At 42.8% G+C, this 27,314-nt stretch overlaps 1 protein-coding gene and 1 long non-coding RNA gene across 2 annotated transcripts in view; one reads left to right on the top strand and one right to left on the bottom strand.

Annotated features, from left to right (window-relative positions):
• Window positions 1-375: 375 nt before the first annotated feature.
• Window positions 376-5,214, top strand: LOC138982640 (uncharacterized). The gene is made up of 2 exons (XR_011460913.1): window positions 376-505; window positions 3,535-5,214. It is a non-coding gene; the product is annotated as an uncharacterized lncRNA (long non-coding RNA).
• Window positions 5,215-9,034: 3,820 nt separating this feature from the next.
• The window catches only part of LOC138982632 (Fanconi anemia group I protein-like), a 63,058-nt gene continuing 44,778 nt past the window's right edge, over window positions 9,035-27,314 (bottom strand). Inside the window, exons 27-33 of the mRNA XM_070355958.1 lie at window positions 18,778-18,943; window positions 14,420-14,595; window positions 13,085-13,201; window positions 12,490-12,600; window positions 12,043-12,138; window positions 10,724-10,885; window positions 9,035-9,982 (exon numbers count right to left, since the gene is read on the bottom strand). Of these exons, the coding sequence (XP_070212059.1) occupies window positions 9,845-9,982; window positions 10,724-10,885; window positions 12,043-12,138; window positions 12,490-12,600; window positions 13,085-13,201; window positions 14,420-14,595; window positions 18,778-18,943 (966 nt within the window). The 3' untranslated portion in view covers window positions 9,035-9,844. The remainder of the gene's footprint in view (window positions 9,983-10,723; window positions 10,886-12,042; window positions 12,139-12,489; window positions 12,601-13,084; window positions 13,202-14,419; window positions 14,596-18,777; window positions 18,944-27,314) is intronic.

The raw sequence follows: 27,314 nt of genomic DNA, 5'->3' as shown, positions 1-27,314 counted from the left end.
TTAGTTTGCTCAGGTTGCGCCAGATCGATCAATTGTCCTTGTTGTGATTCAAATTTTTCTTCTTAATATATTTACTTTTTGGGAAGGAGTATTAGGGGATGTTTCTTGGCTCAGATTGATCCATTTTCCTTGTTTTTATCAACATTTGTCGGACCCCCAAGGAGGTTGAACGCTTCGCGTCTTCAACTAAACGCTTCGCGTCGTCAAATTGTCCCTAAAAGAAATTTGGAAACTCCCCCTTAAAAATGATGTGATCCGCCCCTGCACACACACAAACACACACAAATAGAGAAGTAATAAATGGATACAGTTTTTCTTTATTTAAATTACAATCAGATGTGGTCGTAGAACAGGCACTGTAAACAAAACCTAGCATGATATACCACTTGTGTGATGTTTCGGTCAATATCTTTATTTTCCTTTCAGAAATACATTGGCGTTTTGAATGTCAAGGGAAGTGATACAAATGCTGCAGCGGCCTATCAAGAACGCGAAGGCAAACAAGGTAAATACCTACTTCTGACATTAGTTTACTTATTAACTCTTTCTATACTGGCCATTATCTCCCCAGTCTCTCCCCAGAAACTGGCCATTTGCATTGCATGGGTTTGCAAAAAAATTCTCAAAAATAAACAAAATCTAAACAACGAATTCGTAATCGTCTTGTGTCGTCTTTGTATTGGTGAGTACAGTAATCCTTTGTTTTTTTTAAAAATAAACAAAACAAGATGCAGCCTTCAAACTCATAGGTTTTATTGTGAATATATTGCTAAAACATATGCCAAAGTTTGGTTTCATTGTTGTGAAACAAAATAAAAATATGATGTCCAGAATGTATGGGTATATTTTACGCAATACAAAAAAGGGGGTATGTATTTTGACTTAGAAGCATTTTTTCTTATGAAGGCTCTGTTTGCAACAAAACTGTTTCTGTTTACTTGTATGAAGATTGTGCTTACACAAAAACATAACAAATACCAACTGATTTTCCATTTGGTGGTCATGTAAGCATTGTGAACATGTCCGAAAAATCTGATCACACACCATGTGGTCGACATGCAGACCTGAACGGCCAGTGTATGGTGGCAGAGTTGGAAAATAGGAAAAGTCTTGATGCCAATCCTTCATCAAAAACCGAAGAAAATCGTCATTGTAATAAGTTTGCTTTATTCTAAATCAAACAACTAGGATAGATGACAGACACAACGACAAACACATTCACGGCAATTCTACTGTAAAACATACACAATGCTCACGTTAACAAGCTGGCCATAACAATGTGCCCATCGTGCATGAAGTGTGGCTTTGGTCGGATCAGTAGCCGTGCTTTGTCTGCGATACTAAACATGAAATTTTGTTAAAGCGACGATTCAGCAATGTTGTTGTTGCTGCTGCTGCTGTCTGTTCTTGTCACGACATCTCGTTTTTTCCCTCCTGATTCTGAGAAGAAGCTGTTTAATTGTGATATCAGGCCTAGGAACCCCTGATTTTCACTTGGAGCATTCTCAAAGAAACTTAGCGTATGTTAAGAAAAATGAGTGTACTCCACACTTTGTCTTTTGTTGTTCGTTGTCGTTGCATGTCTACCGTTCCACAGCCACCTACTATAGCTGATGGGGTCTATGTCGACCAAAAGAATGGGATTCACTGTAGGTCGAGTTCCTGTAGGTGGATTCTCTGTATACCTAAGACTTTAAAATTGGCAATCTTGTATACAGGGAATACCACAGGGTGTAGTTCCTGTAGCGTTTTGCTAATATCAATGAAAGTCACGTGATGCTTAGCGACATCGTTAGAATTTGATGTTTTTTAATTTTTTTTGATATTTCTTAGAAATTTGAGTATGGTTTGCAAGTTTTATTGAAAAACTGCACCCTGTGGGATTCCCTGTATACTAGATTGCCAATTTTAAAGTCTTAGGTATACAGGGAATCCACCTACAGGAACTCGACCTACAGAGAATCCCACTCTTTTGGTCGACATAGACCCCATCAGCCCTACTATAAGTGCAAGTGTTAAATGACGTATTTCCACAAAAGACTGCTTGCAGAGAATCATGTGATGCCAATGACAGGTAAGGACATGTGGTAATACATACTACGTTTTGGAACCAGGGAAAAAGCAGCACAAATTATTTATCAACCAAATTGATTGACTTGTGCACCACGACAAAAGTTTTCTTTGATCCATAAAAGGTCTTTTGCCAGAAAAATTGCTCTGAACATCAAGTACCCTGCAAGTTGTCACACATTTACATTATTGAAATAAAAAGAAAACACACCAGTAACCAGGTTAGGTACGTTAATATCTATAATCAATATCTCGGCACGTTACTGCCTTCTTCGGGATGGTAAGCTGAACATTATTGAACAAAATAATCGGTTTAGATTGTATACTTTGATTCCTGAACGAAGAAGCAGAGGTACTGCATACAACTAGGACTGTAATATCAGCTTTTGCCTGAAACACACACACATACACTTATAAAATTAATGCAATGTCATTGTATGAAGCCAGAACATTCACTAACTTACATAGTTGGTCACACAATTACCCATCACTGAACAATAAATCGAAGTCGGGTGGATTCAATGACTAAAGCAGTAAAGGCTTTGAAAAACCCTCATCACAAAACATCCCCCCCCCCCCCCCCCCCCAAAAAAAAAAAATAAATAAATAAATAAATAAATGAAATAAAACAGGTTGTGTATATAGCGCAGTAAACACCATGCAGACCTGTACAAGCACAGATTTGACAGTGATTATCCTTGTTTTATATAGCACACATTTTCTAGTTTTAATCTCTCTCTCTCTCTCTCTCCTCTCTCTCTCTCTCTCTCTCTCGGTATTACACACCGCTACGACCGAAGAGAAGTGAAAAATAAACTCCTGTTGTGCAGCGGGATAAAGTATTCCCTCATACCTCGGAGATATACCTTCACTCGCTCGCAGCGACGTCACGTGACATTTTAGATGGTGGAACAAAATGCTGTCGCTTATCGGCACTGGGTGCAGTGCCTTTGTAGTGCACTTGCACTACAACGGCACTGGGTCCAGTACCCGCTCCGGCGTCGAAGCATTTTCCACTAAAAAGTGAACAAAATTTGACCTATTTCGTCGCCTATAGGGGACGGAAAGAATGTCATTTCAATGGTGTGATAACATTCTTTCCGTCACGTGACGTCGCTGCGAGCGACTGAAGGTATATCTCCGAGGTATGAGGGAATACTTTAACCCGCTGCACAACAGGAGTTTATTCTTAACTTAGCTTCGGTCGAACCGGTGTGCAATGGGTGCTGTCTCTCTCTCTCTCTGGAAAGTAATTTATTGACCTGTGGGTTATTTGCGTTTGTATACACATTGGTGATTCGTAAATTATGTTGAAAGAGATTGTCAAACAATATTATATGGGGTGTCTTAAAAAAAATGTATATCAACAAAATTTGTCATTATTATCAGGCACACGGTTTTAACAAAGCTATGTCACGGAATGCAACATAAGTGGCTTAAAAAGTCGTGTTTTTGTGTGTGCAGGATATTCGCTAGGACAGGACCTCAAGCTGAACCAGCACAACAGCGATGCATTCTTCCAGTGGCTTCCACAAAAGTCTTTCACCTATAGCGGGCATTGCATACAGATAGTCCAAAGAGGGTTAGGGTTACCCTAACCCTCCTTTTTAAAAATTCTTTAGACCAATTATCCCTCTGTTCCCATGTTAAACATGGAATAATTCTGGACAAATGCGAGGACGTTAGCTTTTTTTTATTTTATTTTTTATCATTTTACTTATCATTAAAACTTGTTTAGATTTCGATTCGTAAACCATTTACAGTAATCCTTTGTTTTTTTTTAACTTTGTTCATCTTACCACAGTCACTTCGTTGTTTAGATTTATCATTAAATTTGTTACCATTATGCAGGAAAAATGTAGAATAAAACCTTTTGGTAGAAGATATTTCCTGTGTCAAAAGTTCATGCTTATTCTGATTAATGGGTGCTCCAAACTAAGTTATTTTGACTGCCTTATTCGAATTCATTTCCAAGACAGGGCTGAGAAGTGGAGAAGCTTAGGAGAATATCGTAAAAATTGTCTGGGTGTTTATGCAAAACTTTCGAATATGTCAGATTTTACTTTAGAGATTTTAAATACTTGTAACTGACAGAAATGCTATAACTTCTACACCAATTGACTGGATAACTTCATATTCAGCATACTTAAACTTGATTTTATGCATGTGCAGTTCACAAAGTGGCAAATTTGTAGGTTAAATTATCTAACTTTTGCAATCACCAATGATACCAACGCTTTCGTGTCTGAGGATTGCCCTGAACCTAGCTGTAACTGCATGCTTTCTTCAGGTCATCGATAGCCTGGGGGTTGAAGGGGATGTTTTTACATACTCAGACATTCAAAATAATCAAAAAGGTAAAAGCCTGAAGGGTTTAAATTAGGTAAAAATGGCTACCGCTCAATGTCAAAACTCGTTCTGTTTAGTCGACCCCCGAATTTGGAGAAAAAAATTAAAATTGCACAAAAGTCAGACCATTCAATTTACAAAATTGCCACTTACTGGAAAGGCAGAACATAAACTGAAGTTAATGAATACCATATATAAAATAATTGGTTCAACAGATGCAGAAGTAATTTGCATGGTTGTGGGTGTCCTTTTTAGGGGGGTCAACCCTGTAGAAGAGACGATTTTCTTTAATTATCAATCCGTAATATATTGTTTGTTATGCATAGAAGATTAACAATGACAAATACTTCAAGACTCCTCATTGATCTTAAGAAATGTTGTGGTTTTTTTTGTTACTGACTGATTCACTTTCTATTCACTTTACTCTACATAAGTCACGACAAGAAAAGCAAGGGAGGTAATTTCTTCGGAAGAGGTAATTCTCTCCCCTCAGAACGATTGTTGTAGTTTGTTTGATTTTGTTCCCTTCTAATAAGTATTATTTAAAATAGATCTTTACATCTTGATGTGAAAGGCGCAGTACCCCCCTCCCCCCATGATGTTAAATTCTAGGTTGTGTCCATGTAAAATCCTGATCCTAGTCAAGATCCGAGTTGGTTTTTCATGCAACTGTGCCTCTTTATGCCACTCAATTAGACATACTTTGCAATCCATAATTGCACGAAACTAAGTACAGGAATTACTTTGTTGTCGTGTTTTTAATATTACATAATGAAATAAAAAATGTCACAACTGGTTTCGTGTTGGGCTTTCTCTCTCAGTCTGAATCTCATAATTACTTCCTTCTAAGGCCTGAAATGTGTTGCAGGCATTGTTCAGCTTACATTTATTGTTACAATTTTTGTGGATATGTTATTAAGTGTGTCTGTGTTTCTATCATTCGTTATCAGTGTGGTTAAAAAAAAAGCACACGTCAAAGTAATTTACCCTTCATCATTATCAAAACATGCAGATACAGGTAATAAATATTTGTGATACTTTAAACCAATACAATGTTTGTTTGTTGCGTTTTTTCTTTTTTTCAGAGCAAACACACATCGTATTTGTTCAAACGTGTATATTCTGCACTTTCTAATACCCTGCATGGATCTCCAAATCAAGAATAATGAAAAGTCGTCTAATAGCCCTGCAGCACTCACACGAACATGATAGAAGCTTGCATGCATGCACCCAGCAAGGGCGGATCAATTCACTTTGGAGGGGGGGGGGGGGGGGGGGGGGGGGGGGGTTACAAAATGACTGCGAAGATACAAGTTGACGGCGCCGAAGGCGCCTAAGCCTCTAGGGGGGTCCGGGGGGCATGCCCCCCCCCGGAATTTTTTTTATTCAAATTACCTCTTTTGGGGGGGGGTGGGGGGGGGTGGGGGGGGGGGTTACGTAACCCGTGTAACCCCCCCCCCCCCCCCCCCCCCCCCCCCCAGATCCGCCCTTGCCCAGGCTCGCTGTCTTCGGCTAAAAGAGCTTACCGTTGGATCTTCGCTCAGACAAATGTAGCTGTCTTGTCCACTTGCTCCTGTCGCATAGATCTGCAATGTGCAACATCATCTTTGATTAATAAGTCTGAGGCACAGACAAACACACACGCGCGCACATTTGCGAGAGAATGCACGTCAGTCTATTCAATCAAACAGTATAAAAACATACCACAGACGTGGTGGTGGAAACTGGACATTCGCCGTATAACAAAATCAAGAGATTCATTTGTGTGTGTATGTTTAATCAAAAGTTCATCTTGCGCACATTCAGTCTGTATTGTAACAGGACCCATCCCGTAAAAACTTCGAACAGATCTATTAAATTCTGAAATCCTTGACAAGTTTTTTTTTCCAATCATCTGTATCTGACCTAAGTAAAAACAAGAAGAGCAAACGCTCGATCGAGTCACTTTCGCAGTTCTGAATATTATATGAGGCATCAGACGGACAGGAAGAAAATGCTATTCACAACACAATGCATACCTGAAGAACATACCTGTGACCTTGAAAAAGGTCAAAGGTCACCAAAGCAGACGTCAAAGTGTAGAGGTCACTGGGAGTCACGTTCACATAAAATTTGAGCCCGGTCACTTTTATAGTTTCCGAGAAAAGCCCAACGTTAAGTTGTGTGTTGCCGAACAGAAAAGGCTAGTTATCTCCCTTGTTTTTCTGATAACGTTCGTAAAAGGCTACAGATGTAAATACTTTGATGTAAAGAATAATCCTACAAAGTTTCAATCACATCCGATGAACTTTGTCAAAGATATAAAATGTCTAATTTTTCCTTTGACGCTGACCTGTGACCTTGAAAAAGGTCAAAGGTCAACGAAACCATCGTTAAAGTGTAGAGGTCATTGGAGGTCACGACTAAACAAAATATGAGCCCGATCGCTTTGATAGTTTCCGAGAAAAGTCCAACGTTAAGGTGGTGTCTACGGACGGCCGGCCGGCCGGACAGACTAACACTGACCGATTACATAGAGTCACTTTTTCTCAAGTGACTCAAAAATCAAAAAAAATCAGCCAGTACACGCATCTACCCCCTTACACGACAATACATATGTGGCGAAAAAAGGAATCGAGAGGGGGGGAACAAGGAATAAATTAGATCCAGAAATAATTCCACTTCATCATTCCAAAATTCAAGTGTGAAGTGATCAGATACTGTGGTAAAGATACGTGCTTAGTATCACAACTAAAAATACAAGCCCTAGGGTTTTAAATCAAGGAAACAATTAAAGTTAAGGAAAGATCAACAGAAATGTCGAGAACATGTAAAATATTGTACTTACAATCCGTTTCAGCATGCTCTTCGAATAATAATCTCCCAGTCAGCCTCGTGCTTACGACTTCGACAGGATGTTGCCTCTCACGCTGAGCCAGTACATTTGGAGTGAATTCAAAGGCCAGAGATGCAGTACAAGCACATTAGTTAGATCCAATTCATTTACATTGCTACCTTGCCCAATTTATGGCTATTTCTGTTGGTAACATCACACATGTGGCAAGCAGTGCTTGTTGCCGACTCTGCTGGGACAGGCAGCAGACGATTTTATTTAGGAACCAAATTCTGATTGGTTAAAACATAAAACCGGAACTCAAAGTACCACTTGTTCTTTGGAAGTATCAAATCAAGAACAGATAAGCAGGTAAATCTGAAATGGGTTCAACACTTTTAAAAAATCGTAGTAAATCAGAAAACACAGTAAACGTTGGAAAAATCGTCCAGTATCGCTTCTACAGGTCTATACTTGGACAAAACATAAAGCAATTCAGTAAAGCTGACACTTCAAAATGTCTGTTTAGTTACACTTTAATGACTTTGGAAAGTGTTCTCACCCAATATATTTCTGATACTAGATGAATACCCGCTTCGCCGGGTACGGCTTCGCTGGGAAGAAGTCGAGCCAAATACCCGGCTTTGCCGGCCGGCGTACCGCACGAAGGAAGGGAGATAAACGCGCAAAATACTGGAGAAGATAAGGAAGAGTAATACCCGGCTTTGCCGGGACAGTGACCTTCTAAAAATAGTGTAACGGGAATATGGATTGAGCGTTGTTGACAGTGACCTTCTAAAAATAGAAGCGGGAATATGGATTGAAGCCACACGAAGGAAGGGAGATAAACGCAAAACACTGGAGAAGATAAGGAAGAGTTACTGGGAATGGATCTGGGAAGATGAACAGAAAAATCAAAATCGGTTCAGCGCTGCGCGCTGAGAGCACGTGTTGAAAATTCTCATCGACCAGGTTGTGTCCGGGGTCTACCTGAATATGCCCACCAAATTTGAAGCAGATCCATTGAGAACTTTGGCCGTGCATCGCGAACACTTACACACACACACACACACAGACACTAGTCGTATATATATATACTAGAATGAATACCCGCTTCGCCGGGTAGCCGGCTTCGCCGGGAAGAAGTACTTAGAGCCGTACGCCGGCTTTGCCGGGTCCGAACAATGGACCCGCCAAGCTTAGGTCCCTCCCAGATTCGTGGAATGGGAACAGCACGAAAATGATTCAGTGGCCATAATGCCATTCCTGACCATATCGAGTAACATCCTTGTCGACGAATGTAACCGTGTTAATCACCTTTGGAGGCGAACTCCACTCAAACAGGACTGAGCAAGTTATGGCTTCTCAAAGGAAGGCCAGTACATAAAATTACACAAAAGCCGCCAGACCACATCACAAACAGAACTGAACAATGCACAGGTGTTGCTCACATAGAGACACACACACTAACACACACACACACAAAAACACAGAGAAGCCGTATCTATAGAGAGATAGATGACAGTGTATTTTTCGCGTGGCTATAAATTGATTCGACCTTTGCACTTTTACAGTGAGGATAATTTACGGGTCCAATTTACGTTCTGTACACTGCGTTGACCTTCTAAAAATAATAACAGTAACAGAACGCCGGGAATATCCGAAGACGCTCAGCGCAGTGGACAGCGCAGTGACATTCTAAAAATAGTAGTAACTTACAACTGAACGGGAAAGCCACACGAAGGAAGGGAGATAAACGCCAAACACTGGAGAAGATAAGGAAGAGTTACTTATAATGGTGAAATGAACACAAAAACCCAAATCAGTTCAGCGCTGCGCGCTGAGAGCATGTGTTGAAATATCTCATCGATGATATTGTGTCCGGGGTGTAGCTGAATACGGTGTCCAAATTTGAAAAAGATCCACCGAGAACTTTGGCGTTGTGATGTGGTGTAGCGGCTATGGTGTGTCGGTATGGGGGCCCGGGTAGCTGAGGTGGAACCAAAATAGCTGAGGTGGAACCAAAATCGGTTCAGCGCTGCGCGCTGAGAGCACGTGTTGAAAATTCTCATCGACCAGGTTGTGTCCGGGGTCTACCTGAATATGCCCACCAAATTTGAAGCAGATCCATTGAGAACTTTGGCCGTGCATCGCGAAGACACACACACACACAGACACTAGTCGTATATATATATATATAGATTCTGAAACTGTAAAAATAACTAACTTTTCTTTATCTCTTCAAAACATTCACATTCCAACTTGTTGAATTTGAGAAATGCTCTGACCCTAATCATTTCTGATAATCAAATTTTCCCAAACCTTCCATATCTTTTCCAAAACATTCACAGCCTGATAAATGACCCTTTAACTAATCCAAGCCCATATAATTCAGGATTGTTAACAACTCCACTTCCTTTTGGCACACTGACACAGCTTACTGGAATGCTTTTCCAATTGATCAAATTCTGGCTTCTGGCATGGCTACTTTAACTCTTGGAATCCAACAAACAGCATTTCTTTTTACCATTTACCTTAGCACACTAATAGGAAATTTACATTTTTCTCTGTCGATCCATTACATTTTATACAAAATTGCCGCGCTGACAGCATTCACTTGGCTTTTTGCAGCTTGCCAAGGCGTCTGCGTTTGGGTGCTGGTTCTGGTGGTACCTCTTTTGTTTTTTCATCGTCAGCGTCATCAGAATGATCGGGATCCTTGTTTTCTGTGTCGCTGCCTCCTTCTGACATCTGCACAAAACATGGAAACATTAACACAGGACACATGTTAGCTGCACACTTTAAGTTCAAATTGCCTTACATCGTCAATGCCACCACCCCAGCAACCCATTCCCACACAAATCTAACCATCTGCTTCAATTCCAAATCAAGTCTCTAAGAACCTATAGCAGAGCTTACATTTATTTTGAAAACTGAACCTATAGCAGAGCTTACATTTATTTTGCAGGGCGGGGGAAGGGGGGAGAATGGCTGACTTGCACTATAAACACGTTCCCCTCCAACAGCTTGGGCCGTTTACTTGGGCAAGCATGTGAAACTTGGGAAGGACAGTTGGGAGATTCACATGCACATCAGGGGCAGTCAAAGATGGATCGGAGCTGCCTGATGTCCCCTCTTTCTTTCAAAAGCCAATAAATTAGTTGTACCAGTACTCTCAGCTTCAAAGCCAATTAGTTGTATCAGTACTCTTCAGCTTTAAAGCCAATTAATTAGTTGTATCAGTACTCTTCAGCTTTAAAGCCAATTAATGGAAAATTTCAATAGTAAATTTTCATTTGATTAATATACTTACCCAATTCTCATAAATGCATTGACTTCAATCGCACATGCTAGATGTCGAAAAACTACTCAAATTACCTGCCCTTGCAAGGGTGGTAACCAAGCTACGCCATAGCCGTTGCTATGACCTGGTTACCCATAACCCACCGCGCACCACGTGAGCGCCGGCATCCGGACTGACGCTGCACTGACCTTATCCTCTTCTTGTGAGGCCCCGTTCCCCTCTTCATCGTTTTCCTCCTGCTCTTCTTCGTCGTCATCATCCGAGGACACCTGCAGGCTCTCCTGCACCACGTCCACCTTGATGCGAAAATCCCGCGACGTGCTGGTCTTGATGTTCTCCATCAGGTTGATCTGAAACAGACAGGCAGGCTGCATGTGTACACCAATGTCTACAACTGGTCTGTTCTAACAACACTGCAAGAAGAAATCCTAAACAGCATCCTCAACTGATCTGTTCTAACAACACTGCAAGAAGAAACCCAAAACAGCCTCCTCAACTGATCTGTTTTAACGGCACTGCAAGAAGAAATCAAAAACAGCTTGGCTGTCAGCATTCCAAAGTTTTGTTTGTGAGCTCGATGTTCTGGAAACGCCTGATATTAATTGGGTAAGGTAGACTTCACGAAAGCTTGCTGCATGAAGCTTTGTCACTGAACTTTCGGTAAAAAGATTTTGTGAAGTCAACTTTTGGCTCAAAAAGGAAGGTCTTTACAATGGATCTTACAAAGAGCCAGTTTCATGTCTCATTCCACTGTATCAGATAACTTGTGTGTTACATGGAAAAAATCAGATGATTTTATACCGTGACAGTGTCTGCTCCACTGCTTGAAAGCATGATAAACATGATTGCAACTTTTTTTTTTTTTTTCTCAGACCTATTTTTTCCTCAAAATGTTCTGTGGTCCTAAAACAAGGAGGGGGAGGGGTTGAATGGGGGAGGGGTTGAATGGGGGAGGGGTTGAATGGGGGAGGGGTTGAATGGGGAGGGGTTGAATGGGGAGGGGTTGAATGGGGGAGGGGTTGAATGGGGGAGGGGTTGAATGGGGGAGGGGTTGAATGGGGAGGGGTTGAATGGGGGAGGGGTTGAATGGGGGAGGGGTTGAATGGGGAGGGGTTGAATGGGGAGGGGTTGAATGGGGGAGGGGTTGAATGGGGGAGGGGTTGAATTGGGGAGGGGTTGAATGGGGAGGGGTTGAATGGGGGAGGGGTTGAATGGGGGAGGGGTTGAATGGGGGAGGGGTTGAATGGGGGAGGGGTTGAATGGGGGAGGGGTTGAATGGGGGAGGGGTTGAATGGGGGAGGGGTTGAATGGGGGAGGGGTTGAATGGGGGAGGGGTTGAATGGGGGAGGGGTTGGATGGGGGAGGGGTTGAATGGGGGAGGGGTTGAATGGGGGAGGGGTTGGGGGGTCCACTGTATCAAATAACTTGCATCACAGGAAAACCGTACTATTTTATACAGTGAGATTGACCTGGCCATTCTGAAGCACAGCATAAAGGTGTCACCTACCTTGGCCTTTTTGCTGAGCTTGACCAGATGTCGCTCCACCTCCTCAATGGCAAAGATCAGGTTTGGGATCATCTTGTCCTGCTTACCGCCTTTGATCTGCACCAGAAAACATAACAATTTGTAGCTGAACATTGTACCTGAACATTGTACCCGACATACCTGGCACCGATTGATGAAGCCTGGTCAGACCTTTTCCCCCTAGCATTGTGGGTACAGTATTTCCACCTTTAATCTGTAGCAGACACTAAACATTGTACCTGGTGTTACTGGAAATGACTGGATGAAGCTTCACCAGAAGACATGCTGCAGCAGATCCTTCTTTTGCGTTTATGGGCTGCAACTCCAACATACACATGACTGAGTTTTCATGTGTATGAGTTTTTTCACCTACCATTCAGTCAATAAACAGACAGTAAACATTAAAAGCCAAATAACATTTCAACGTACAGGAGCAGACTTGGCCTTTACATCCTTCTGTGACTGTGTGTTCTTCCCTGTCTTCTTTTTCTTCTTCAGGTCTTTCTGCTGGTTGTTCTCAAGGCGCTCAATCTCCACAGTCTGGAAAAAAAAAGTTTGTTGGGGAACATCTATAAAACTTATGGAAGTGGAAACCTCTGTTGTCAAACATCATAACACGTTGAGCAGTGTCGAGCATTTACAAAATGTACAGCGGTGGAACCTTTTGTTTAATCTATCATGCAGCCAGTCATGAAACAGCATCAACAACATTTTTATGATGATCTATACAGCCATAAAGCATACTGTCAAGTCCTTTTTGTTTTTTATTAGCCACCCTAAAAATACAATTTAAAAAAAAGTCTTGTAAGGCAAAATCAATACATTTAGTCAATCTGAAACTGAACGCACTGCATTTTTTTCACCAAGACTTGAGTCTTGATCAAATATGAAAATCTAAGTAAAGAATCGTTTGCTTCCAGAGACCAGGCCCAACAAAACAGGGGTCTCTCATGTTTCCATTTCTCGGAAATCTTTCGATTCTGCAAAAAAGGGAGAGGTGTAAATAACATGAGACTGTGTTGACCTGCACGAAAGTGATGAAGTTGTAGATGTGCTGAGTCAGCTGCGTGCCAATCAGTTTGACCAGCTTCTCAAAGCGTGAACTCATGTGGCCCGAGTGGGTTCCGTACAGGTGGAGATACTGAAACGACACACCGTCAAAGAATAATAATGCATACTATTCATAAAGCGCGTGTATCCAGGGTTAAACCCTGCTCAAAGTGCTGTGCAATCATTGGGTGAAAAACAATAACATTATTTACAGTGCAAGCACACACATATCAATCAAAGACAGAATGATGTCACAAACTGGATGCAGAAATGTGAACATTATTCAAACAGTTTAAAGTGTTGCATTCTTTTTAAAAAAAATGTTTAATTCATCCGGGGAGTTAAATAACCGAGTCAAAAAACGTTTTATTTCAGTAAATCCCTCTGGGGGGTACATGAAAATAACACAGAAAAAAAACTGCAGGCACAGCATCACCCATACAAACTCTCCTCATGAAAGCAAGCTCAAACTTTAAACATTTTAATAACTACTAAGAGAAGAACAAGAGGCTAGGCTGGTGTTCTCAGGCATGAAAACTGAAAAAAAAAAAAATACTGAAAAAAAAATTCGAAGGCGCGTAGCGCAAAGTTTTGCAGGCGCGTAGCGCCAAGTTTCGCAGGCGCAAAGCGCCAAGACTTCTAGGGGGGTCCGGGGGCATGCTCCCCCGGAAATTTTTTTTTTCAAGGGTGCAATTTGGTGCAATCTGGGGCTATCTGAGCCTTAAAATTGGATTCAAACATGGCCACAAAACTATTTTACTATAACTGTGACTAGGAAAAAAAAAAAAAAAAAATTAAAAAAAAAAAAAAAAAAATTAAAAAAAAAAAAAAAAGGAAAAATACGGAAATTAAAAAAAAATACGGTTTATTTTTTTCAAAAATACGGAAAATACGGAGAATTTTCATGCCTGTGAACACTACTGTGTGATGTGACTCTTCCTCACCTGCATTCAGCAAAGTTGAGGTTGGCTACTTTACATCTGCACATTTTCTTTTTTTTCACATGCTACATGAGTTGCAACATTCTTCTCTTGTAAATTAGAAAGCACTAGACCTCTTCACCTCAGCACTGCCTTTGAAATACATTCCAACTAAACTATGGCAATCTCCTGATTCAGCCTTGGGTAAAGTTTGTTGTCCCACTGAATCAATGAATGAATCTGAACATGTTCACCCTTTTTTTCAGGATCTGGCATCACAAAACTATTCTATTTCTTAAATTGCGGCTGCCTTGCTACTCACACACTTATTCAGCACGCACTTGCACGCACGCACACACACACACACACACACTAACTTGCTCACTCACATATTTGACGAGGCAGAGGACGGTGGTGAAGAACTTGGTGAGAGACTTGAACATGGCAGCCACACAGGGGCCGTGGGGCATGGCGGACTGCACCAGTTCATGGAATCCTGCCACCACCGCGCCCAGTCTGCTACACACCAGCTTCTCAAACCCCTCCTGCTGGGTGGGGCTCACTTCTGATGGGGGCAAAATGAACAAAAGAAATAAGCATTAAACTTAAAGACAAACACCAAAGTCCGGGCAACACTCTGGAACATGCCCCTAATTGTTTAACCGTGAGGGCTTTAAAAAAAAACCCAACCATTTATAATAATTTGCTTGATGCAAACAAAACAGATGTAAACTGACCGTCAACTATTGTTGGGAGCTGTTAAAAGGGGGCTACACTATATCCTGGATGCAAACTAAACTGACCCAGAAAGAAACTGACCAACACTGAGACTATACAGTGATTGTTGGAGGTTTAAAAGAGGGCCTCTTCAATATCCTTGATGCAAACCCAGAAAGAAACTGACCAACACTGAGACTATACGGTGATTGTTGGAGGTTTAAAAGAGGGCCTCTTCTATATCCTGGATGCAAACCCAGAAAGAAACTGACCAACACTGAGACTATACGGTGATTGTTGGAGGTTTAAAGGCTCCACTATTTCCTGGGTGCAAACTAAACAGACCAAGAAGCAAACTGACCATCACTGTTGTTGGAAGTCTCAAAAGAGGGCCTCTGCTATGTTCTGGATGCAAACTAACAGGGTTTAACCTGGGAGAAAAAGGCAATGGGACATTTGTCCCCCTCAACCAAATTCCGATGGGACATAATCGAAGGCAAGAAGCGCCAAAGAGGCCTGTACGCGTTTTTCAACAATGATGTAAAAGGGTGCAATATGGTGCCATCCAAAATTAGCCGCTATATCGTGTTATCCATGTATGTGTGTGTGTGTGTGTATGTGTGTGTGTGTGTGTGTGTGTGTGTGTGTGTGTGTGTGTGTGTGTGTGTGTGTGTGTGTGAGTGTGTGTGTGTGTGAGTGTGTAATCCGATGTAAAGTGTACATTTGGTGGCGTGGTGGTACGTAATCTCAATGCGCCCTTTGACGCACTGAAGGGAAATTGTGATGGGACATTTTCAGATTTAATGCGCCAATGGCGCAGGGCGCACTAGTAAATGAAACCCTGAACTAAACAGGCCATCACAGAGACTATGCTGTGATTGTTGGAGGTTTGAAAAGGGGGCTCCACTATATCCAGTGTGCACACAAAATGGACCATGAAGTAAACTGACCATCACAGAGACTATGCTGTGATTGTTGGAGGTTTGAAAAGGGGGCTCCACTATATCCAGTGTGCACACAAAATGGACCATGAAGTAAACTGACCATCACAGAGACTATGCAGGGAATGTTGGAGGTTTGAAAAGGGAGCTCCACTATATCCAGTGTGCACACACAATGGACCATGAAGTTAACTGACCATCACAGAGACTATGCAGGGAATGTTGGAGGTTTGAAAAGGGGGCTCCACTATATCCAGTGTGCACACAAAATGGACCATGAAGTAAACTGACCATCACAGAGACTATGCAGGGAATGTTGGAGGTTTGAAAAGGGAGCTCCACTATATCCTGGGTGCACACAAAATGGACCACAAAGTAAACTGACCATCACAGACACTATGCAGGGAATGTTGGAGGTTTGAAAAGGGAGCTCCACTATATCCAGTGTGCACACAAAATGGACCATGAAGTAAATTGACCATCACAGAGACTATGCAGGGAATGTTGGAGGTTTGAAAAGGGAGCTCCACTATATCCAGTGTGCACACAAAATGGACCATGAAGTAAACTGACCATCACAGAGACTATGCAGGGAATGTTGGAGGTTTGAAAAGGGAGCTCCACTATATCCAGTGTGCACACACAATGGACCATGAAGTAAACTGACCATCACAGAGACTATGTAGTGAATGTTGGAGGTTTGAAAAGGGAGCTCCACTATATCCAGTGTGCACACAAAATGGACCATGAAGTAAACTTACCATCACAGAGACTATGCAGGGAATGTTGGAGGTTTGAAAAGGGAGCTCCACTATATCCAGTGTGCACACACAATGGACCATGAAGTAAACTGACCATCACAGAGACTATGCAGGGAATGTTGGAGGCCTTGAAAAGGGGGCTCCACTATATACTGGGTGCACACAAAATGGACCATGAAGTAAACTGACCATCACAGAGACTATGCAGGGAATGTTGGAGGCCTTGAAAAGGGGGCTCCACTATATCCTGGGTGCACACAAAATGGACCATGAAGTAAACTGACCATCACAGAGACTATGCAGGGAATGTTGGAGGTTTGAAAAGGGGGCTCCACTATATCCAGTGTGCACACAAAATGGACCATGAAGTAAACTGACCATCACAGAGACTATGCAGGGAATGTTGGAGGCCTTGAAAAGGGGGCTCCACTATATCCTGGGTGCACACAAAATGGACCATGAAGTAAACTGACCATCACAGCGACTATGCAGGGAATGTTGGAGGTTTGAAAAGGGGGCTCCACTATATCCAGTGTGCACACAAAATGGACCACGAAGTAAACTGACCATCACAGAGACTATGCAGGGAATGTTGGAGGTTAGAAAAGGGAGCTCCACTATATCCAGTGTGCACACAAAATGGACCATGAAGTAAACTGACCATCACAGAGACTATGCAGGGAATGTTGGAGGTTTGAAAAGGGAGCTCCACTATATCCAGTGTGCACACAAAATGGACCATGAAGTAAACTGACCATCACAGAGACTATGCAGGGAATGTTGGAGGTTTGAAAAGGGAGCTCCACTATATCCAGTGTGCACACAAAATGGACCATGAAGTAAACTGACCATCACAGAGACTATGCAGGGAATGTTGGAGGTTTGAAAAGGGGGCTCCACTATATCCAGTGTGCACACAAAATGGACCATGAAGTAAACTGACCATCACAGAGACTATGCAGGGAATGTTGGAGGTTTGAAAAGGGAGCTCCACTATATCCAGTGTGCACACAAAATGGACCACAAAGTAAACTGACCATCACAGAGACTATGCAGGGAATGTTGGAGGCCTTGAAAAGGGGGCTCCACTATATCCAGTGTGCACACAAAATGGACCATGAAGTAAACTGACCATCACAGAGACTATGCAGGGAATGTTGGAGGTTTGAAAAGGGGGCTCCACTATATCCAGTGTGCACACAAAATGGACCACGAAGTAAACTGACCATCACAGAGACTATGCAGGGAATGTTGGAGGTTTGAAAAGGGGGCTCCACTATATCCAGTGTGCACACAAAATGGACCATGAAGTAAACTAACCATCACAGAGACTATGCAGGGAATGTTGGAGGTTTGAAAAGGGGGCTCCACTATATCCAGTGTGCACACAAAATGGACCATGAAGTAAACTGACCATCACAGAGACTATGCAGGGAATGTTGGAGGTTTGAAAAGGGAGCTCCACTATATCCAGTGTGCACACAAAATGGACCATGAAGTAAACTGACCATCACAGAGACTATGCAGGGAATGTTGGAGGTTTGAAAAGGGGGCTCCACTATATCCAGTGTGCACACAACATGGACCATGAAGTAAACTGACCATCACAGAGACTATGCAGGGAATGTTGGAGGTTTGAAAAGGGAGCTCCACTATATCCAGTGTGCACACACAATGGACCATGAAGTAAACTGACCATCACAGAGACTATGCAGGGAATGTTGGAGGTTTGAAAAGGGAGCTCCACTATATCCAGTGTGCACACAAAATGGACCACAAAGTAAACTGACCATCACAGAGACTATGCAGGGAATGTTGGAGGCCTTGAAAAGGGGGCTCCACTATATCCAGTGTGCACACAAAATGGACCATGAAGTAAACTGACCATCACAGAGACTATGCAGGGAATGTTGGAGGTTTGAAAAGGGAGCTCCACTATATCCAGTGTGCACACAAAATGGACCACGAAGTAAACTGACCATTACAGAGACTATGCAGGGAATGTTGGAGGTTTGAAAAGGGAGCTCCACTATATCCAGTGTGCACACAAAATGGACCATGAAGTAAACTGACCATCACAGAGACTATGCAGGGAATGTTGGAGGTTTGAAAAGGGGGCTCCACTATATCCAGTGTGCACACAAAATGGACCATGAAGTAAACTGACCATCACAGAGACTATGCAGGGAATGTTGGAGGTTTGAAAAGGGAGCTTCACTATATCCAGGGTGCAAACCAAACAGACCGAGAAGTAAACTGACCATCGCAATTGTTGGAGGCATCTGTTATATCCTTGATCAAACTAAACAGATCCAGAAAGAAACTGACCATCACTGAGACTGTGCGGTGTGGAGTCTGCCTTCATGCGTGCAACGACCCACTCCGTGTCGTCCAGGTCCTGGTCAATGAAAGGCAGAAGCAGCGTCACGCCGTGGGGGGCGGCTGTTCTGGGCGTGATGAGAGAGTAGTGGGTCCTGTTCTCAACCTCCACGTCCTGGAATATGCATATTTTCACATACACAAATTTTACAACGTTTTTACGTACACATTTTTGGAATAGGGAATAGTCTGTAGCACATTTGGCTTGCAAACCAGTTTGTTATTTTTTGTAATGTATGTTTGATGGTGTATGCTTTTAATTAAGCGTTGTTGACTATGAATGTAGATGTAAATGCTTGTATAACTGTGTTTTAATTTTAAATGTGTCAAGCGCAAAGAGCATAATTGTAAAGTTATGATGTTGCGCTATATAAATGCTCATTTATTATTATTATTCAGGCCTGGGAATGAGTAAAAGTGGTTTGAAAGTACTGACATTTCAGCCGGGGTCCAGGGGCAGCGCCCTGGTGGGGGGACCAGGGGGGCAAAGCTCCCCGGGCAAATTTTGCGTTTTAAGCATTTTTCAGGGCACACGGAGGCTCTTTTCTTACACAAAAAGAAAACATCAAGCAAGAAAGGATCAAAAGAAAAATGCAGTTCAAGAGGTAACCTTTCCATGTTTTAATACTTTTATCCTAGCTCTGGGAAGTAAAAATCAAAAGCTCATTACCACAAGATGATCTTGCAGCATACTCCATACAGTGAACAGGTAGTAAGCATAAAATCTGACACCAAACTCAGCATAAAAAGTCCTACAGTACAATGTCTTGAAACATTTGTCTCTGTTCCTGTGAAATCAAGCTACTGTACATAAAATCCAACACCAAACTCAGCATATAGAGTCCTATGTACACTTTCTTTTCTTTATTTGGTGTTTAACGTCGTTTTCAACCACGAAGATTATATCGTGACGGGGAAAGGGGGGAGATGGGATAGAGCCACTTGTCAATTGTTTCTTGTTCACAAAAGCACTAATCAAAAATTTGCTCCAGGGGCTTGCAACGTAGTACAATATATTACCTTACTGGGAGAATGCAAGTTTCCAGTACAAAGGACTTAACATTTCTTACATACTGCTTGACTAAAATCTTTACAAAAATTGACTATAATTATTCTATACAAGAAACACTTAACAAGGGTAAAAGAAGAAGCAGAATCCGTTAGTCGCCTCTTACGACATTCTGGGGAGCATCGGGTAAATTCTTCCCCCTAACCCGCGGGGGGTGCTGGCATTCGTCAAAACTGCGAAAGACCGCATTCTGATAATCTTCGCTTCACAGCTAGCGACGAGAGAGAATGATACCCGAAGGGAAGTAACTCATTTTTGACCTGGGTTCAGGATTCGAAAGACCGCGTGTGTGATTTTACAAGCAATGAAGATGATTGCTGAGTTTGTGCTTATTTGAGCCTTTGTGCTTCAGTGTTCAAATTTGGATTACCTACTTCTTCAATCGTCACTTACTGATTTAGATGAGCCTAACTTTGATGTCTGTCGTTGTCTCAGGCCATTAGGTATCTGTCTGGGGGAAAACGGCGCACCACTGTCGAGTTGTTTTTATGCGGCAACGCATGTAACCTAGTGGTCTCTGTATGTCCAAGATCGGACCTTCTTCGCCACCTTTTATTCTAACAGTATCACTAACTTTGAAAATGGCAATTTCCATGCTGGTCAACTTGAGCCAAAGATACTACATGTATAGCAAACGACAGATCCTGCAGCAGACGACAGATCTGTAGCAGACGACTGATGAGACAGCCTTGTTCTATTGAACCATATTTAGCAATCAATGCTCTAAATGCGATAACAAATGAACACAAGAAGAGCAAACGCTCGATCGAGTCACTTTCGCAGTTCTGAATATTATATGAGGCATCAGATGGACAGGAAGAAATTGCTATTCACAACACAATGAGTCACGTTCACATAAAATTTGAGCCCGGTCACTTTTATAGTTTCCGAGAAAAGCCCAACGTTAAGTTGTGTGTTGCCGAACAGAAAAGGCTAGTTATCTCCCTTGTTTTTCTGATAACGTTCGTAAAAGGCTACAGATGTAAATACTTTGATGTAAAGAATAATCCTACAAAGTTTCAATCACATCCGATGAACTTTGTCAAAGATATAAAATGTCTAATTTTTCCTTTGACGCTGACCTGTGACCTTGAAAAAGGTCAAAGGTCAACGAAACCATCGTTAAAGTGTAGAGGTCATTGGAGGTCACGACTAAACAAAATATGAGCCCGATCGCTTTGATAGTTTCCGAGAAAAGTCCAACGTTAAGGTGGTGTCTACGGACGGCCGGCCGGACGGCCGGCCGGACAGACTAACACTGACCGATTACATAGAGTCACTTTTTCTCAAGTGACTCAAAAACTATAAGCACACTGTTTTAGTGTAAGTTTTATTTTGTCGCTCAAGATTTTGAATCAGGATGTTCTTGGGATTGATCTAAGCGGTTGCCCATTGTCGCGTAGTCTATGTGTATTACGTCCCTTGATATGCTAATGAGCATCCGGGGGACTGGACACCGGCGTCGCCATCTTGGTCGCCATCTTGACATCATGCCTGAATAAACACCTTTCCAAACTATCCGACTGTTGGGCTAGTTGTGTGAGTATGACAGCTACATTATGCTAATAGCATAACGCTACATGGTGGCAGCGTGGTCAGTACCGACGTCTCTAGCAAATCGAACTGAATTTAGTTTCAGAAAACAGAAACCTGAGTGGCGAGACCTAGCAAGCAGAACTAGACTAGAGTCATGGGTCCTTTCAAAGCGCCCGACGCATTCGATTTCACGCAACCTACAAAATGGCCTGAATGGAAACAGCGTTTTGAGAGATACAGGTCAGCGTCCAAACTGGATAAAGATGAGGAAAAGGTACAGGTCAGTGCTTTGATCTATGCGATGGGAAATGAAGCTGAGAGAATATTTCTTTCATTCGGACTGAGTGATGCAGACTCAAAGAAGTTTGATGTTGTCCTTGGCAAATTTGATGGGTATTTTGTTCCAAAAAGAAACATTATCCATGAACGAGCTAGATTCCACGTTAGAAATCAGAAGCCTGAAGAAAACATTGAAACATATGTTCGTGCACTGCATGAGTTAGCTGCAACAGCGGAGTTCCCAAACAAAGAAGAGTCCATTAGGGACAGATTGGTGTTAGGAGTCCTAGACACTGAACTTTCAGAAAAACTGCAGTTAAAACCGGACTTGACCTTAGAAGGTGCTGTGCAGGACGCTAGGCAGTATGAACTGGTAAAGTCACAGCTCTCAGACCAGCGGCAGTCAAGTGTAGACGCACTACAGCGCAGACAAAGCGGAGGTAGTGATCAACGGAACAGGCGTGGAGGTAGCGCTGGCAGCGCTCGTAGAGGCGGCAGTAGTTATACTCCAGGCAGAGGCGGCTCAACCCAAGGCGGGGGGAAGCTGCAAGAGGCCAGCTGTTCACGTTGCGGTCGTCAGCACCACAGACAAGCGTGCCCAGCACAAGGCAAGAAGTGCAACAAGTGCGGACGCAACAACCATTTCGCAGCAGTCTGCAGAAGCAAGGCAGTCAACGCCATAGATGAACCACAAATGGAGGTGGCATCACAGAGGGGGCATTCAGAAGAGGCTCAAGCAAGCCGAGAGGAACACTTTGTAGGAACATTGTGCTCAGAAGGCAAAAAGGAACCGCCGTGGATGACGACACTCAAGTTTGGAGGATGCGACGTCCCATTCAAGATTGATACTGGAGCGGACGTGTCCGTTATCTCATCAGCGCAGTACCGAAAGCTGAAGCCTTGCCCACAACTTAGCAAAACCAGCGCAATCCTGCGTAGTCCAGGAGGTATCCTAAAGTGTGAGGGACAATTTGTGGCCATTAGCAAAGTCCACGACCAACTTCACTCGCTTCGACTCTTCGTCGTACAGTCAAAGACAGACAACCTTCTCAGCAGAGAAGCAGCGGCAAGAATGGGCCTAGTCATGAGGGTTGAAGCTGTGGAGATGCCCTTCGGTGAGCTGGATGACAAACCTGTCCAGTGCCCACCAGTGAAGATCGTTCTGAAAGCAGAATCTGAAGCTTACAGTGTTCACTCAGCAAGAAGGATCCCAATACCTCTGCTAGACAAAGTCAAAGATGAACTCACAAAGATGCAGAAGGCTGGGATTATAGAAGAGGTGACAGAACCAACAGATTGGTGTGCACCGATAGTGCCAGTCATGAAGAAGTCAGGATCAGTGAGAATCTGCACAGACTACAAGCATCTGAATGCAGCAGTCAAGCGTGAGCGCTACACACTCCCCACGCTCGAAGACATCCTGCACAAGCTTTCTGGGTCGGCAGTTTTCAGCAAGTTAGACGCCACATCAGGATTCTACCAGATTCCACTTGACCCAGAGTCAGCAAAGCTCACTACCTTCATTACCCCATGCGGTAGATTTTACTACAAGAGGTTGCCATTCGGCATAACTTCAGCTCCAGAGATTTTCCAAAGAACCATGGAGAACATACTGAAGGATGAGTCCAACGTCATTTGTTTCTTCGATGACATGATGGTCCACAGTGAGGATGAACCAGCACATGAGCGACATCTTGAAAGCGTAACTAAGAAACTGGCCAGCGTCAACCTGAAGCTGAATCGGGAGAAGTGCGAACTCAGGAAGCATGAGATCGAGTTCTTGGGTCATCGAATCAGCAAGAACGGCATCTCACCAGATCCAGCCAAACTGGAAGCCATCATGACCATGACAGATCCAACCAACGTGCCCGAGTTGAGGAGGATGCTTGGTATGATCAACTTCCTGGGTCGCTACCTGCCCAACCTGTCCAGTGTACTCCAGCCAGTGACACAACTTCTGGAGAAGAACCAAGCATGGACGTGGGGCCCAGCACAGATCCAGGCCATGGTGACTGTGAAGAAGATGCTTACCTCAGCGCCAACGCTAGCACACTACGATCTGAGGAAGCCGACAGTCGTCAGCGCAGATGCGAGCAGTTATGGGATCGGAGGAGTGTTGCTGCAAGAACACCCCGAAGGCATGAAACCTGTCGCATACTGTTCAAGAACATTGACAACCACAGAACGCAGATATGCCCAGATCGAGAAAGAGACACTGGCAGCAGTCTGGTCATGTGAGAAATTCAGCAGATACCTGATAGGTCTGGAAAACGTGACGCTTCAGACAGATCACAAGCCTCTCGTGCCCATCATCAACCACAAAGACCTTCAAGATACGCCCATACGATGTCAAAGGATGCTGATGCGTCTCATGAGGTTCAGCGTCAAAGCTGAGTATGTGCCGGGGAAGAAGCTTGTCGTCGCAGATGCTCTCTCCCGCAGTCCTCAGTTCACCACTGAACAGCAAGACGAGGTCACAACACTCATTGAAGATGTGGAAGCCTACCCAGTGATCGCGCTAGGTATTTTTCAAACCGGTATGACGTCATGAGCTGGCTACAAGGCTCTCACGAAAATCGGTAAGCTTGCCAAGGCAACCAGTAAAAGACAAACAATGACTTACAATACATTAAATCAATGTTTATCAATGTCAGTGATATGCGGACGTTTTTTCTCTCTCCCCCCCCCCCCCCCCTCTCAAAGCAACTGTCGCACAACTTGACAGTGACACATCAGCAGCCGGAGAGAGAGAGAGAGAGCGAGAGAGAGAGAGAGCGAGAGAGAGAGAGAGAGAGAGAGAGAGACTTCCGAAATAAAATAGGAAAGCAAATAGTAATCACGCAACTGGAAGACTTACTCACTAGTTACTTACTGTTACAGTTTCACTTTCGCCTCACAATAATCAACTGTATGTAGACAAAGATCTAAGCTGGTGTGAGTACGTGATTTCCCGGTATGATGCTATGTTGGCTATAGTTAGACGCCGTCCCTTATTGTCTTTCAGTTTCTCATAAACTGAAAGATTTTACGATGGACCGGGAACCAAAAGAAATGGCGCGAAAAGTATGATGTCTGATGTCTGTGTGTGTAGATCTTTTTCTCGGCGACAAGAAAGATTTCTCCGCTCCCTGACCACCTACATTGCTCAAATAATCTGCTAGCAAATACTTTAGATCTGGCACAATCGTAGTCATCGTACTGAAAGACATTTCGGAGCTCGCCTCCTTGTTATTTTTGACGTCATGTTTGACACCTTGACATCAAGTGTCATCAATGGAGACATAATCGCAACATTGTAGCGCTGTCACAACAAGCCATCCAAATCTCTCTCTCTCTCTCTCTCTCTCTCTCTCTCTCTCTCTCTCTCTCCTTTTGTAATAAAGGTCTGAGTCTCTCTCTCTCTCTCTCTCTGTCTCTCTCTCTCTCTCTCTCTCTCTGTCTCTCTCTCTCTGTCTCTCTCTCTCTCTCCCCCTCGTATTGACAAACGATTTTTGTAATTACTACTTTTTTTTTTACCGGTCAAACCAAATAACAATCGGTACGTCTGACCGACATCCACTTTTTTTTCCCGGTATTGGCAAATCTTAAGGGCAGACCGGGTAGGCAAAATGAGTTATTTTTGGTCTCATACACCTTTTTGGGGTTGTTGCATTTTTCACACCTTTGAACATCCTGGAATGCATTCAATAATCTGCTTTTGTCATTTTAGACATGTATTCATGTAAATAAAACCATTTTCAAACCGATGTTTTGTTGTTTTTGTCTGTGTTTTATCAAAAAAATCGAAAAAATGGTCAACTTTGGATACTCCGTGCTGGTAAATGTGCGCACATGACATGACCCTTCGCTGTTCAAACTGTGTGGAAATTTCCGTTCTTCAAGATGACGTCATCACCGTTGGGGAATTTCCGTTGACATAGGCACAAAGAGAGAGAATCCGTTCCAACCGAAACCCCGGAATTAATATATGCAAATATATGTAGGTCAAAGGCCTTTGGCGCAAGCGCAGTAGACAACTTATCAGTCCCCCGGTGTCAACAAATCCATGACGTTTTCACCGATTCAGCAGCATTTTTCAAAGTTTTGAGCTGCGGAGAACAACCCTAACATTGGAAATGTTCGGCATAGTGGCAAGAAATATCAGAGAAAGATGAACCAGCAGCAGCGAACAGTAGAAGGAAGTAACAACACTCCGAAATGAACCAACATTATCGTATTGAAGCAGACGACATTCTAAGATTCTTGACTCGACGAGGTGGGTTTTGCTTCTTTCTCTTTTCGATCTTGTTTGTTTGACAACGTGATTTATTGCACATTGTTATGTTGTTGTTGTTGTAAGAATGTGTTAGGGTTTGCAGGTAAATGATAAACAGTTTGTGTCTGAAGTATTTTGCGTGTTTCTTGATCCAATTTACTGACCATGCCGCCGCCGCACACCCCCCCCTCCCTCCCTCCCTCAATCATCTCTGTGATATCGTCTTCACAACCCCTATTTTATTGTTCTTCGCTGGCCAGTCCTTGAGAGCTTACTATGGTGTAACATGTCATCATTATTCTTTGTCTGGGGTCAAACTGAGAAGCAGCATCTGAGCGATGTACGACTGACACAGTTTCTGTTTCTGGTCATTGACCGTAGGAAAATAAGTACCCTACTAGTACTAGAGAGCGTTCTCTAATTCTAAAGGATTGGTTTACACCAGCATGGCTGACCAACCTATCATTGACAGCAATATTGTTGTCAAATCTTTTCCATTAACTAAGGAATAAAAAAATAGATCCAATTTACTTCACCAAAGAAAAAAAAAGAGTTAAACTAAAGGACTGGGGATGCAACTCATGAATCAAAAGCATAAAGATCACCTGCAAACAGTGCTAGGTTTAGGAAATCTGAAAATGTATACACACACACAGAACACACACACACACACACACACACACAAAACAGACAACAGACAAGAAACAAGCAAATACATAGCAAGTGTGATGAAATAAATTAATTTTAAAAGAAAAATATGAAAAGAAAGAAAGAAAGAAAGAAAATAATTCAGCTAGTTTCAGTATTAGTTCCTGTGTGTATGTGATTGTGTGGTTACTCAAATCCCATAGTAAACTTGACATGTAAATTTTGTGATAGGGGCCAATTAATGAATGTCTTTTGTGTGTGTGTGTGTGTTCGTCAACCGACATATGTGGGTACGAGCCGCTGAGGTGGTTGTAAGAAAACCCGCCTGGTTCAGTGGTTGGGGGCTGATTGGGATTTCTGATTTACCGGCCTAGCCAAAAAGTTGAGGTACACCCCATGTAACATGGTCATTTGCAAAATAAAGTACAAGCACTTGTTGACGTTTATATTGAGTCTTAAATTTTGCAGCTTATTACAAACAAAAACCATGGACAGTTGTATCAAATATTAAATCAGTGTTTGTGTATTTATTAGGTTGGAGCAAGGGGAGAGCCAGTCCTCCTGTGGTGGCAGCGAGGAGAAAGATTGACCTGATGGAAAAGTTTGCTAAACCGGAACTACCCTCTTCCACAGCAGAAACATCAGCTTTGCCATCTTCTGACCAACCATAAGAAGATACAGATACTTTGCCATCTTCTG

The sequence above is a fragment of the Littorina saxatilis genome, linkage group LG12 (assembly GCF_037325665.1).
Source record: "Littorina saxatilis isolate snail1 linkage group LG12, US_GU_Lsax_2.0, whole genome shotgun sequence".
Lineage (NCBI taxonomy): Eukaryota > Metazoa > Mollusca > Gastropoda > Littorinimorpha > Littorinidae > Littorina > Littorina saxatilis.
Note: the sequence above shows the minus strand (reverse complement) of the source record. Positions and strands in the feature narration are given on the sequence as shown.